The sequence below is a fragment of the Stenella coeruleoalba genome (genome assembly GCF_951394435.1).
Source record: "Stenella coeruleoalba genome assembly, chromosome: 15".
Lineage (NCBI taxonomy): Eukaryota > Metazoa > Chordata > Mammalia > Artiodactyla > Delphinidae > Stenella > Stenella coeruleoalba.
This window is the reverse complement of record NC_137161.1, coordinates 28,999,180-29,013,885: the sequence shown is the minus strand read 5'-3', so window position 1 is coordinate 29,013,885 and position 14,706 is coordinate 28,999,180. Positions and strand designations below refer to the sequence as shown.

The window sequence follows — 14,706 nt, the reverse complement described above, 5'->3', positions numbered from 1 at the left end:
GATGATGGATGTTCATTAAACTTACTGTGGTAATAATTTCATGATGTATGTAAGTCAAAGCATTATGCTGTACACCTTAAACTAATACAGTGCTGTATGTCAATTATATTCCCTTGCGCCACCAGGGAAGCCCAGGGAGCTGGCTTTTTTAATTAAAAAGTTCTGGCCAAGTTTTTTTCTATTAGAAAACCAGATAGCAAATATTTTTGGTTTTGCAAGCCACGTGGTCTCTCTCATAGCTACTCAACTATGTCTCTGTAGCATGAAATCATCTATAGATAATATATAAATAAATGAGCATGACTTTGTCTCAATAAAATCTTATTTACAAAAAGAGGCAGGGCTTTCCTGGTGGCGCAGTGGTTGAGAGTCCGCCTGCCGATGCGGGGGACATGGGTTTGTGTCCCGGTCCGGGAGGATCCCACATGCCGTGGAGCGGCTGGGCCCGTGAGCCATGGCCGCTGAGCCTGCGTGGCCGGAGCCTGTGCTCCGCAGTGGGAGAGGCCACAACAGTGAGAGGCCCGCGTACCGCAAAAAAAAAAAAAAAAAGGCAGCAGGCTGGATTTGGACCCTGGGCCGTAGTTTGCTGACCTCTGTTCTAATCCATGGGCATGGTATATTTTTCCATTTATTTAGAGTTTCTTAATTCCTTTCAGCAATGTTTTGTACTTTTTGGTGTAGGCAGTCACACATTTTTTTGTTGTTGTTGTTAAATCTATATTCCTTGAAATTTTTTGTACTTTATGTCATTTTATTGAAAATGGAATTAAATTATTTTCTAATTATTTGCTGCTAGTGTATAAAAATACAATAGATTTTTTATTATTAACCTTGTATCCTGCATTAGTAAGTTTTTCATAGAAAGACACAATTAGTACATGGCAGAGCCAGGATGGAAAATGAGGTCTCCCGGACACCAAAGTACCTGGGAGATTTTTTTTAAATTGAAGTGTAGTTGATTTACAATGTTGTGTTAATTACTACTGTACAGCAAAGTGATTCAGTTTTATATATATATATATATATATATATATATATATATATATATATATATACATTCTTTAAAAAAATATTCTTTTTCCATTATGGTTTATCATAGGATATTGAATATAGCTCTCTGTGCTATATGGTAGGACCTTGTTGTTTATCCATTCTATATATAAAAGCGTCCATCTGCTAACCCCAACCTCCCACTCCCATTCCTCCCCCACCTCCCTCCCCCTTGGCAACCACAAGTCTGTTCTCTATGTCCATGAGTCTCTTTCTGTTTCCTAGATAGGTTCATTTGTGTCATTTTTTAGATTCCACATGTAAGTGATATCATATGGTGTTTGTCTTTCTCTTTCTGACTTACTTCATTTAATATGATAATCTCTAGTTGCATTCATGTTGCTGCAAATGGCATTATTTTGTTCTTTTATATGGCTGAGTAGTATTCCATTGTACCACATCTTCTTTATCCATTCATCTATCAATGGACATTTAGGTTGTTTCCATGTCTTGGCTACTGTGAATAGTGCTGCTATGAACATAGGGGGTGCATGTATCTTTTTTGAATTACAGTTTTGTCTGGATACATGCACAGGAGTGGGATTGCTGGCTCGTATGGTAATTCTATTTTTAGTTTTCTGAGGAACGTCCATACTGTTTTCATAGTGGCTGCACCAACTTACATTCCCAGTAACAGTGGGAATGTAACTTTTCTCCACCTCGTGTGAGGTGGTACTTCATTGTAGTTTTGATTTGCATTTCTCTAATAATTAGTGATGTTGAGCATCTTTTCATGTGCCTATTGGCCATCTGTATGTCTTCTTTGGAGAAATGTCTATTTAGGTCTTCTGCCCATTTTTGGATAGGGTTGTTTGTTTTTTTGCTGTTGAGTTGTATGCACTGTTTGTATATTTTGGAAATTCAGCCCTTGTCGGTTGCATCATTTGCAAATATTTTCTCCCATTCTGTAGGATGTCTTTTTGTTTTGTTTATGGTTTTCATTGCTGTGCAAAAGCTTGTAAGTTTGATTAGGTGCCATTTGTTTATTTTTGTTTTTATTTCTATTGCCTTGGGAGAAGGAAGGAGATTTTTCAATCAATTAACAGTTATTGTGTTCGGGTTCAGTTTCAACTAACTCATCAGGTAGTTAGTATACATTAACGCACACAGTTCTCACGACATGTGTCCTGTTATATAAGTGGTTTTTAACAGACTCAGAGGGGAAGCCTTCTCCTTCCCATATGTTCAAAGTGTTTCACAGGCATTGACCTTCTTTGTCTCTCTCTAGTGGTCCCGAAGGAAGGGTCAAAGTCCTTGTTGACCCCTACCCTGCCCTTGGATGCTCCACCACAGGCTTCGCATTGCTGAGAAGGAGAAGGAGAAGGAGAAGGAGAACTGAGCCCGCTCCCTGCTCTACCCACTGCCAAGCTGACTCTGGGGCTCATGAAACCCATGTAGTGAGTTGCTGAACCCAAGCCCTGTCCCTGGTGGGTGTACCTGTCTTCTGTAGGCAACGATTGGTATCAGTGGGCAGCAGCCCACTTCTCCTCCCAGAAGGGCCAGGAGAGAAGAGAGAGAAGAAGGCAAGACAACCAAGCACCGTTGCGGTGTAGATCTGACCTCTGCAAGGTTCTGGGGTAAAAAAGTCTGACCGATCAGACAGGAGAAGCATTGGACTATCAAGAACTTTATTTATCTTTTTTTTTGAGGACTATCAAGAACTTTGAATGGTTTTTAAGAAAACATACAGATGGCCACCAGGCACATGAAAAGATGCTCAACATGCTAATTATCAGAGAAATGCAAATCAAAACTACAATGAGGTATCACCTCACACCTGTCAGAATGGCTATCATTAAAAGGTCTACAAATAATAAATGCTGGAGAGGGTGTGGAGAAAAGGGAACCCTCCTATGCTGTTGGTGGGAACTGCAGCCACTGTGGAGAATAGTAAAACTAAACATAGAGTTACTACATGATCCAGCAATCCCACTCCTGGGCATATATCTGGAAAAGACAAAAATTCTAATTTGAAAAGATATATGCACCCCCAATGTTCATTGCAGCACTATTTATAAGCACCAAGACATGGAAGCAATCTAAGAGTCCATTGACAGATGAATGGATAAAGAAGATGTGGCGTACACACACGCACACACACACACAATGGAATATTACCCAGCTATATAAAAGAATGAAATAATGGATGGACCTAGAGATCATCATGCTAAGTGAGGTAAGGCAGAAACAGAAAGACAAATACCATATGATATCACTTATATGTGGTATCTAAAATATGATACAAATGAACTTATTTACAAGACAGAAACAGACTCATAGACATAGAAAACAAACTTATGGTTACTAAAGGAGAAAGGGGGGAATAAATTAGGAGTTTGGGATTAGGCAGATACAAACTACTATATACAAAATAGACAAACAACAAGGTCCTACTGTATAGCACAGGGAACTATATTCAATAACTTGTAGTAACCTAGGAAAAGAATATGAAAATGAATATATATGTATAATGGAATCACTTTGCTATACAACAGAAATTAACACAACATTGTAAATCAAATATACTTCAATTAAAAAAAAAGAACTCTATTTGTAGTGAGGTGGATGGACCTAGAGTCTGTCATACACAGTGAAGTAAGTCACAAAGAGAAAAACAAATACCGTATGCTAACACATATACATGGAATCTAAAAAAAAAAGAAAGGTTCTAATGAACCTAGGGGCAGGACAGGAATAAAGACGCAGACGTAGAGAATGGACTTGAGGACACGGAGAGTGGGAAGAGTAAGCTGAGACGAAGTGAGAGAGTGGCATGGACATATATACACTACCAAATGTAAAATAGATAGCTTGTGGGAAGCAGCCACATAGCACAGGGAGATCAGTTCGGTGCTTTGTGACCACCTAGGGGGGTGGGATAGGGAGGGTGGGAGGGAGAAGCAAGAGGGAGGAGATATGGGGATATATGTATATGTAGAGCTGATTCACTTTGTTATAAAGCAGAAACTAACACACCACTGTAAAGCAATTATACTCCAATAAAGATGTTATAAATAAATAAATAAAAAAGAACTCTGAATGGTTTTTACAGTCATGGAGGGAAAAGTGAGATGTGCACTGCTTCTGCCTTCATTCATCTGCTCACCCTCAGGCTTGTTTTCATTCTATATTCTGTAGGCCACCTCATATCTCTCTTGTGAACAAATTAATAGATAATTAAGTGTGGAGTTGTACACTTAATTGATTCCTTTATTCCCACACCCCCAAACCGGGTTCTCAACTCTTTGTGGGTGTTCTTGGGGGATTTTTTAAAAAACCAATGCCAGGGGCTTCCCTGGTGGCACAGTGGTTGAGAGTCCACCTGCCAATGCAGGGGACACAGGTTCGTGCCCCGGTCCGGGAAGATCCCACATGCCGCGGAACGGCTGGGCCCATGAGCCATGGCCGCTGAGCCTGTGCTCCGCAACGGGAGAGGCCACAACAGTGAGAGGCCCGCGTACCGCAAAAAAACAAAACAAAACAAAACAAAAAAACCAATGCCAGGACCCCACCCCAGACCAATTACACCAGAATCTCTAGGGGTGGGGCCCAGAAGATTTTTAATGCTCCTTAGATCATGCAAACATGTGTAAATGTTGAGAACGGCTGCCCCAAGTGTGTCTTTTCACTTCCTCCAGCAGAAAGCAGTTCCATGAGGAAAGAGGCAGAACCAGGGACCAGCTCCATGATTCTCTGCCATGTTAAGAAACAGATGGTGGGTACCAGCCATGAACATTCTTTCTTGAAGGCTTGAGAGCTATGCTCCCACTTCTGGTAAAGCCCTTACCACAAATTAATCAGGGATCTTATTTCCCATGCCCCAGCTGGGAGAAGTCTCCCAATGAGAGGAGGGACCCAAAGTTCCCCCGGGAAGTGGGAATGGCCCTGAAGCGACTACCTTGAAGCTGATGGTGATGGAGGCGTATTTGTTGTCGGCCGTCTCTGAATTCCCGATCAGGTAGTCCCAGCTGGTGAACATCTTAAAGCTGAATGTGAAGTTATCGCTCTCCCCGTCGTTCGTGCTGCCCTGGGTGTTGCCGGCCATCCTGTAGGGTGCACACTGCTGTTGTTATGTCTGCCCCTGTGTCTACTGTGTCAGCCCAAAGGAACCTGGCCTAAGCTAGTCTTGGGCACAGGTGGCAGATATCCAGTGAAGGGAAAGAGCCAAGATGGATTTGAATCAGGCTACCGATAGCCAGAGCACCTTCCCCCCAAATTCAGAGTCCCCTGCGAGCACACATGGTGTCAACTGCGTAACAAGGAGTCTGCAGGGTACAGAAAACACTAACCATGTTTTCTACCCTGACGTCTGATGTCTTGCAGCTTGACTCACCTGCAAATGTTTTAGAACTCTTCATTCTCACAGAGAATATCCCCTTCTAATTCATCTGTTTTCTTGGATAAAAATCATATTTTTCTGATGTAAAATTCAATAAGCCCTGAGGCGGTTAGTACTACAACCAGATAATACGCACATCTTTTTCTTAAGCAAGCTCGGAGGAAAGTACCTTGGACCTGCCTTGATAGCCCCCTATTTCATCCTACCTGTCCTCATCCTCTTGAGACAGGCCTGGGACCTGGGACCCTTTGCTGCAGTGCTGGACACACCTCTCCTTGAGCTACAAAATACAAAGAAACTATATGGGACTAAAAATAACTGTGTGCCTGCTCAGTTGGGGCAAATTCTGGACCCAAAAGGTACAAAAAGACAAAAGAAAAAACAAAAAATCCCAACTGCCATTTCTGAAGAGCCAGGAGCAAAAACAGGGCATTGGGAGCAAAAGCAGAGTACTGAGCATGCCTGCACATACCACCGAAGGAATGGGCAAAACACCTAAGCCACACCTCTGGCCTGACCCCTGGACACGCCCCTACCTTCACCCCATATAAGAAACAAGCTTTCCCCCCCTCAGTGAGCAAGCAAGGGAACCTGCTGTTTGTTCTTGCTCCTCCACTGCTGCAGCAGCGGCCCCAGGAAAGGCTTGCCTGAATTTCTCATCTGGCCTCTAGTCAATTTCTACTGATTAAGGAAGCCAAGAGCCCTGGTTGGTATCACTCTCTTTGTGCTTCCTGGAGATCAGCCCTGTGGGAACCATGGAATCCCAGGCAGGGGTCCCATCAGATACAATGCGGGTGGGGTTGCCCCTCTTTGACTCTATCTGATGTGTTAGGCTTTTGGGATTTGCAGTTCCAGGGGCCTGGTTGCCTTAGCTAATTTTTTGGTTCAACAGAGAAACATTCCACATCCTTAAATCTGGCAGGGAAAAACATAGCAATGTGAAGGCTAAGAATAAAACCAAGCCTGTCTCGCCTGTCTCCTTTTTTTTTTTCCTTTTGTTTGATAGAGCTGGGCAGCCACATGTCACCTAGTGGTCACTGTCTTGTGCCAGGCAGGCTCTTGTAAACAGCAGCATTTTCCCCTGAGACGATGAGATAGAAAACCCAGCTGGGCCCGCACATCGCTTTCCGCTTTCCGGGGGTTCTAGCTGGGCTTCAAGGGCGCTCTGTTTCCTGTGCACACACAGCGGCCCTGTTCTTCTCTTGTGGCTCTGCTGAAGGGTGAGTGGGCCTGGTGGTCAGGTCTGTGCACAGACTGTGTCCCCACCCTGCACAGCCTGTGCTAACTGGGGTCCTCTGACTTAGAAGAAGGCAGTTCGGGCTGGGCCAAAGTTTTTCTTCAGAGAACATGAATTAAGAGGCACAGACATATTAAAAAGCCATTTCTGACCACAGAGACAAGTAGAGTTGGGGCTGGAGAGGACACCAAGGTTACTCACTGCCATATACACTGGTTTAGCCTCATTGTATCTTTGTAGGCACCAGCTCAGTTCTCACATGCCAGCTAGACAGAGAAGCAGAGGGTTTTTCTGAGGATGCTGGGCTCTGGGGAAAATAGAAACAGGCCTTGGAAACTTCTCCAGCCTCTCCTTAATTAGGGTACCATGTTCCCTTTCAAGCCACACTGTTTTTTTTGACCGTTTTGGGGACTCAGTAGGATATTTGCTGCCTCAGGGCCTTTGCACATACTCTTGCTTTGTCTAAAGTGCTGTGCCCAGCCTCCTCTAAAGGACTTGTCTATCCCATTTCCCAGAACTTCCCACATTACCCTGTCTATGTCTTTTATACCCCATATGACAATCTGCATTTGCTTTATTTGTTTCCTTGTTTTCTCTCTAAATCCCCAACAAGAAGGTAAGTAGGCACAGTGTGGCCACAGGAGTGGGCTGTTTCTGGGAAGAAAATTAAAAGCCTGTAAATGAGACAGTCATACTTACGATCTAATGACGATCATCAGGCTGTAGCCGAACACGCTGACCCCCACCATGAAGTAAGCCATGGGTAACCTGTACCTCAGCCACCCGATGGTCCTCTGGTTGTTGTAGTAGCCGTAGAAGAGAGCGGAATACTTGATGTAGCCCTGTGGGGCAGCAAAGCCAAATGCTCTGGGTTTGTAAGCTCAACGTGACCGTCATCGGATGCTTCCATCGACCTGGGGTTTCTTTCTCGGGTGTGATGGGAGCCGGAGGGGAGGAAGGAAGGGTTCTCGATGTTCCTGTTCTTCCCTTCACTCCCCCAGTTGCCCCAGAGTCTATGCCTGTCTCCACGTCTCCCCTCGTCTTTCTCCTGTCTATTTCTCCGTTACACAGAGTGCATGGAGACACAGCACGGGGAGGAGAGTGTTGTTAACATTCAGGACAAATTAGGGATAAGGGGTGTGTGTGTGTGTGTGTGTGTGTGTGTGTGTGTGTGTGTGTCTGTGTGCACATGCACACACGGCTCCAAATTCCCCCTCCAACCCCCACCCAGTGCTCAGGGTCTTACACTCTGGAACTAGAAGGGAGTCCGTGAACTTTCTCAGTATTTCAAAACTTCTAAAGAAAACTATGTGATAAGGCTCACAATCTAACCTGAGCTTCAAGTTTCATTTTGGTTTTTGGTATAATTGGCTTTACGTGTAATTAGCACACTTTTTAGGTATAATTATTTAGGTGTAAAATTAATTTATAATTTTAGCACTTCTTTTATGTCTTTGCTGAATATAAAACGGGATTATTCTGGCCTCACACAGATATGTAGTTGGACAGGGGAGCCAAATTTTAATAGTATTTTTTCATATACTTGGGGCTATTTCTTCTTCGATATCATACCTCAACCCAATAACTAAATAGTTATTTCTTAAAGGTTAGTTGCAATGTGGAATATGAATCATATAATGAACTTTTTCATACCTTAAGATCCATTGCTCTCCCCCAAATACTAAGTAATTAAAAAGGGAAAAATACTAACTTTACAGCAGAGAATTCTGGCAGATATCACTATTTTTTTTTTTTTTTTTTTTTTGTGGTATGCGGGCCTCTCACTGTCGTGGCCTCTCCCGTTGTGGAGCACAGGCTCCGGACGCGCAGGCTCAGAGGCCATGGCTCATGGGCCCAGCCGCTCCGCGGCACGTGGGATCTTCCCGGACCAGAGCACGAACCCGTGTCCCCTGCATTGGCAGGCGGACCCTCAACCACTGCACCACCAGGGAAGCCCAAATTCTGGCAGATATCACTTTAACCAAGTGGTCAACATAATGTAACCCTGATTTGACACTCTGAGAAAGGCACGCTACCTCCCCAACAATGCATAAGCTTAATACAATCATGAGAGAACATCAGACAAACCCAAATTCAGGGGCAAACAACTGACCAGCACTATTCAAAAGTGTCAAGGTCACTGAAAGATAGAGAACAGTCACAGATCAGAGGAGAGTAAGGAGATGTGACAATTAAATCAATGTGAGATTGTGAGTTGGGTCCTGGGATAGAAAAAGAACATTAGTGGAAAAACTGGTGAAATACAAATAAATACTATATTTTAGTTAATAATATTGTATCAAGATTAATTTCTTAGTTTTGATAATTGTTCTATGGGTATATGAGATGTTATCATAAGGTGAATGGGTGAAGGGTATATGGGAACTCTCTGTACTATTTATGTAACTGTTCTGTAAGTCTAAAATTATCTCAAAATATAGTTTTTAAAAATCTATTGCTCTGTCTTTTACTATCAAGATGTGGGATCTTTTACTCACACATGATTTTGTAACATCATGTATTGGTCATCTGGAAAGTAATGGTTCATTGAGTTGTGAACATATGCCAAATGTTGACACATTTCTTATACAATATAAAAAAAATCACTCTGTTAATATCTCCATTGATCTCATCAGAAAAGTATTTAACTACTGAGAAACTGCCACTGTCATGGTGATGGATATAAGTTTTCCAAAATTTTAATTTTTACTTGAAAAATAAAAATTTATCCTTGGCAACAACAACAAATACAACATGGGATTGTTGCTGAATAAATTGTTCGTTTTGAGTGGATAGGACATTTCAACAGCAGCCCTTGGGTGAAATAAAGAATAAAGGAAATTCTTAGTAGTAGCATATAGTGGTAGTAGTAATTCTTAGTGGTATAGTAGTTATTTGGAACACCCCTGTTCCAAATGACTTAGAAAAATACTCCAACTTACTTTCGCACATTTCTGAGGTGTCTTGAATCAGACTATGAGAGTGAAGGATGGCAGCAGCAAGATGTGTTGCTTGAACCACCACCGCCAGTCCTCCTGCCTCTGGAACTCCTTGGAGCTGCAGACCAAGGCCCCCAGAGGCACGGGGGTATGAGGATTCCAAAAAGAGGGAGGGATGTTCCAGGCATAGGATCGTGAGCAAAGGCAGGGAGGCACTGGACTTCCCCGAAAGTTGATAATATTGAGGCATGAAGTGTGAGGTCTTAGACAGACATGGGACTGGGACTGGAGAGGTAGAGGGCAGCCAGGTCATGAACAATTCTTTTGTAAACACAATTCAGAACACTCGGCTTTATTCCATCTGGGAGTGGGAATAAATGAATATCGGAGGTGGGGAGTGACAGGGTCAGGTTTACATTTTAGAAAGGTCACCTGGCAGCAGAGGGAATGGAGATTTGAGGAGACAAGCCAAGGCAGGGAGGAGAGGTAGCAGATTCTGACAGTGGTCCTGGAACAGTGAGGTTTGAGGAGAGGTGCGAGGGATGGAGAAAAGGAGACTGGTTTAAGAAACGTTTAGTAGATAGGCTCAGATTTAGTGAGTGATTTGATGTGAGGGGTGGTGGTGAGGAGAGGAAATGTGGGATGACTTTCAGGTTTCAGACTTGAATGACTGGATGAACAGTGGTTCCAATAAATGAAATGGGAAAAAGTGATGTAGGTTTGGTTGGATAGTTGTTGGACTTGAGAAGCAGGTAGGATATTCAGTTGAAGATGTCACGTGAAGGTTGGGGAAAGGCTGGACTGGCAATAGCCTGGGGGTCTTACTGTGGTTATGCCGAGATAAAACCATCGTGTAATATCACCTTACATAGATCTGGCAGAATGCGGGGACCAGTGGCCTCATGGGGAAGTCACGTTTATCAGAGTGTGTGATAAAAGGACCCACGAAGGGGGTCTAGGAGGACATGGTTGGCTAGCTCATTTTGCACAGTGCTAGGATCCCATTTGGTTAAAGCACTGGCTTTCCAATAATTAAACACTTCACACTCATCCACAATCACAAAATGGAAGTGCATTGGCATGTTGGTACCTCAAAATCCCAAAGGACGGAAAAATCCATGGCTTTTTCTTCCTCAGCCCGAGGCACCGTCTTTCTGGGTATGCTTCCATAGGGCATGCCCATCAGCACCTTGTGTTGGGACAGAATGACACAATTACACGTGGAGAAGATACAAACACACGGAGATGTGCACATAGTGGGCTAAATCTCTTCTCAGAGCAGGAATATCCATTCTTTTTCCTTTAAATAACATTAATCACTTTTCTGATTTTAAAAGTATTACATACTCGGGCTTCCCTGGTGGTGCAGTGGTTGGGAGTCCGCCTGCCGATGCAGGCGACACGGGTTCATGCCCCGGTCCGGGAAGATCCCACGTGCCGCGGAGCGGCTGGGCCCGTGAGCCATGGCCGCTGAGCCTGCGTATCTGGAGCCTGTGCTCCGCAACGGGAGAGGCCACAACAGTGAGAGGCCCGCGTACCGCAAAAAAAAAAAAAAAAAGTAATTAAAAGTATTACATACTCATTGTAGAAAATGTGAAAAAGTATAGAAGAATGTTTAAAAAATTACCTGTCACCTTCACATCCTAAAGATAATGACTGTTAAATATTCATGTATTTCCTTTCAGAGTTTCTGAGTTTTATATACGTTTTAGCTTGATTATCTAGCTTAATATTATTTTATGACCAATTCCCTATGGCATATGGTATTTTTCAAAACAAAATGACTTTAAAATATCTAATCACATGTATATACCATAACCTTACTTACAAATCCCCTACTGTTGGACTAATTGGAGTATTTCTAGTTCTTCATGTGTACATAATTCTGTTATTAATACCCCTTTATATATATGACTTGATTCACAGCCTTAATTATTTAAAAAATAAGGATTGTATTAAATTTATATATTGATTTAGGAAGGATTGATCTTTTTTATGATATTAAATTTTCCCTTCCACGAATGTGCCTTCCTGTTTATTCAGTCATATATATATTTTTAAAATATTTATTTATTTGGCTGCTCTGGGTGTTAGCTGTGGCATGCAGGATCTTCGTTACCACATGTGGGATCTTTAGTTGCAGCACACGGAATCCCTAGCTGCGGCATGCAACATGTCAGAGAATCAACAAATGTAAATGAGAGAGGAAAAAATTACACTATCATGCAAAGGGGAGTATAACTTCAGATACATGAGTGATTTTAAAAAAAAGAAACTATGTTATTTAACTTTAAGCCAATACATTTTAAAATGTAAGTTGAAATGGAAAGTTCAGGAGAGTGATTACTTGTGAGAGTTATGTGGGTAACATAATTGGGGAGAAGTAGATGGAGGACTCTAGAGTGTGTGTAATTTTTTATTTTTAAACTTAGTGGCAGGCAAATGGGCTCATTCTTTATACCTTTGCATATATCTGAAAGTTTTAATAGTTATTTTTAGAGGAAGTACCCATATGAGGCTTACTGACTGACTGCTGCCTATGTGAACCCTAGAGCAGAACTTACAAGATATTTTAAAGAATTATTTAATTAAATTAATTAAGGTACACCAGCAATGTACACCCTGGCTGCATATTAGGATCACTTGGGGAGCTGTATTTGTCATCTATTTTTGTATATCAAATTACCATAAAACTATCTCCTCGTTTCTGCAGGTCAGGAACCTGGGTTGGGCTTAGCTGGGTCCTTTGCTTCAGGGTCTTTCACAGGCTTCAGTCAAGATGTCTGCCAGGGCTTTGGTCTCATCTGAAGGCCTGGTGGGGGAGGATCTGATTCCAGATGCACTCCCGTAATTGTTGGCAAGATTTAGTTCCTCATGGGCTGTTGGACTGAGGGCCTCAGTTCCTTGCTGGCTCTTGTCCAAAGGCCACACTGAGTTCCGTTCCAGTGGGCCTCTCCAGTCTGGCAGGTTGCTTCATCAAAGCATGCGAGCCAAGAAGGGAACCAAGAGAAAATGCCACATGGAAGTCACAGGCATTTATAACCTAATCATGTAAGTGACAGCCTGTCACTTTGGTTACATTCTATTTGTTAAAAGCATGCCACAAGGTCTAGGCTTTACTCAGGTGGAGGGGATTGATTATACAAGGGCATGCTACCAGGAGAAGAGGATCACTGGCGGCAATCTCAGATGCCTGCCTACCATAGGAACTTTTAAAATAGGGACACCAGAGCCACATTCTCAGAGATTCAGATTCAATTGATTGGACTTCATATTTAAAAAAAAACTCCCCAAGTGATTTTCATATGCAGCCCATGTTAAGACAAGAAATACATGAGCTCGTCGTGTAGCAAGGCCTTGATAGCGAGCTCCTGCAGCATAACTGAGGGCACTCCTGGGACCATGAAGGCATTCTGGGATCTGCAGGCAGTTGTCATTAAAGCCGAACAAGATTCACTCAAGCATTCAGAGAAGTTTGATTCCATTAAAATGTATCAAGGATTTGTGGCAAAAGAAGATGAGTATGAGGAAAAATTCTGTTAAAGTTGTCTAACATTTGAGCACTTCTAATATTCTTATTCCTAGACCCTCTGAGTCACGGTGGTTAGCCTTAAAACAGCCATGAGCCATAGGAATATCTGATCATTAGGTTTAGGCTTAAAACCTTTGGGCCCTGAAGTTAGCCGTGTCCTTGAACAAACAGGTCATCTCCTCTACTCTACCTGCAGTGAATTTGGATGTGTCAGATTCCCATGAAGCCAATTTCCCACTATCCTAATTAAGAGGGCATCTTAGGATACCCCACATTCTCAACTGCTGTTATCCAACCTATCATCAAGTCTTGTCTGTTCTACTCTTTCCCTGTCTCTCTCTTTCTCTTCTTTCTCCCAACCTACTCCAAGACGGCTTCCCAAACACCTGCCAATCAAATCAAGGTGTTCTTTCCTGAACAGTTCAGGTCTTGGCTGCTTCATTGGAATGCAGCAATCACTAAATTTTCATTGTTTCAAACAAATGTCCCCTTGATAGGAAATATTTATAAATTATATCAATTTATATAAATTATATAAAATGTAATATTCTCTTTGAGGAAAAAAAAAAACCTCAGTGTTTTAAAAATTATTCACCTTTCCCAAAACACTGCCTTTCTGGACCACTGTATAGCAAAATTCTAGTGATGTCTCATAGGCCTACAGCCTTTAAATGTAATCTGTTCTCATGGAAATAAATCTATTTGGAATCAAAAACTCCCAGGAAGAAAGCAAAGAGTCTGTGAGAGTAAATTTCCCCAGTAACTACTGGGGAAAACTGTCTCCTCCTTGGCTATGGAGGGGAGAAGTAAAACTTCTATTTAACTTCTGACAATACTGGGGAGAACCAGATTTGTTTTCAAGAGCATTTGTACACATTTGCCAGAAGGTTTAAAATCTTTATCTCTGGGGACTTCCCTGGTGGTGCAGTGGTTAAGAATCCACCTGCCGGTGCAGGGGACACAGGTTCAATCCCTGATCCGGGAAGATCCTACATGCCGTGGAGCAACTAAGCCCACGTGCCACAACTACTGCCTGCGCTCTACAGCCCATAAGCCACAACTACTGAAGCTCACGCACCCTAGACCCCGTGCACCACAACTACTGGGCCTGCAGCCTGCAACTACCGAAGCCCGTGCACTCTAGGGCCTGCGTGCTGCAACTACTGAAGCCCGCATGCCTAGAGCCCGTGCTCCACAACAAGAGAAGCCACCGCAATGAGCAGCCCACGCACCGCAATGAAGAGTAGCCCCCGCTCGCTGCAACTAGAGAAAGCCTGCGCCCAGCAACGAGACCCAACACAGCCAAAAATAAATAAAAATTTTAAAAAATGTTCATATGGAATCATTTAACAAAATAAAATAAAATCTTTGTCTCTGTACTGGAGAGTGACAATGGTTTAAGAATATATATAGGACAAAGTGGACTGACTCATAATCCTTGATTTCCAGGTGTGCACATAAAGGAGTATAAAGGTTAGTTAATGACATAATTGTAAGCATACTCTTTGGGTAATGTAGAAAAGAATTCAATGGTTTTATCAATAATATAACACTCCTTTGCTACCAAGTACTATTATAATAAACCCTCCACTTCTTCTAACTAATCTGA

At 42.6% G+C, this 14,706-nt stretch overlaps 1 protein-coding gene across 1 annotated transcript in view; it reads right to left on the bottom strand.

Moving 5' to 3' along the window:
* The window catches only part of TMC2 (transmembrane channel like 2), a gene marked incomplete at its 5' end in the record, with an annotated part of 81,093 nt that overhangs the window by 26,787 nt on the left and 39,600 nt on the right, over positions 1–14,706 (bottom strand). The window contains 3 exons of the mRNA XM_079945434.1: positions 4,949–5,096; positions 7,326–7,468; positions 10,656–10,754. Of these exons, the coding sequence (XP_079801560.1) occupies positions 4,949–5,096; positions 7,326–7,468; positions 10,656–10,754 (390 nt within the window). The remainder of the gene's footprint in view (positions 1–4,948; positions 5,097–7,325; positions 7,469–10,655; positions 10,755–14,706) is intronic.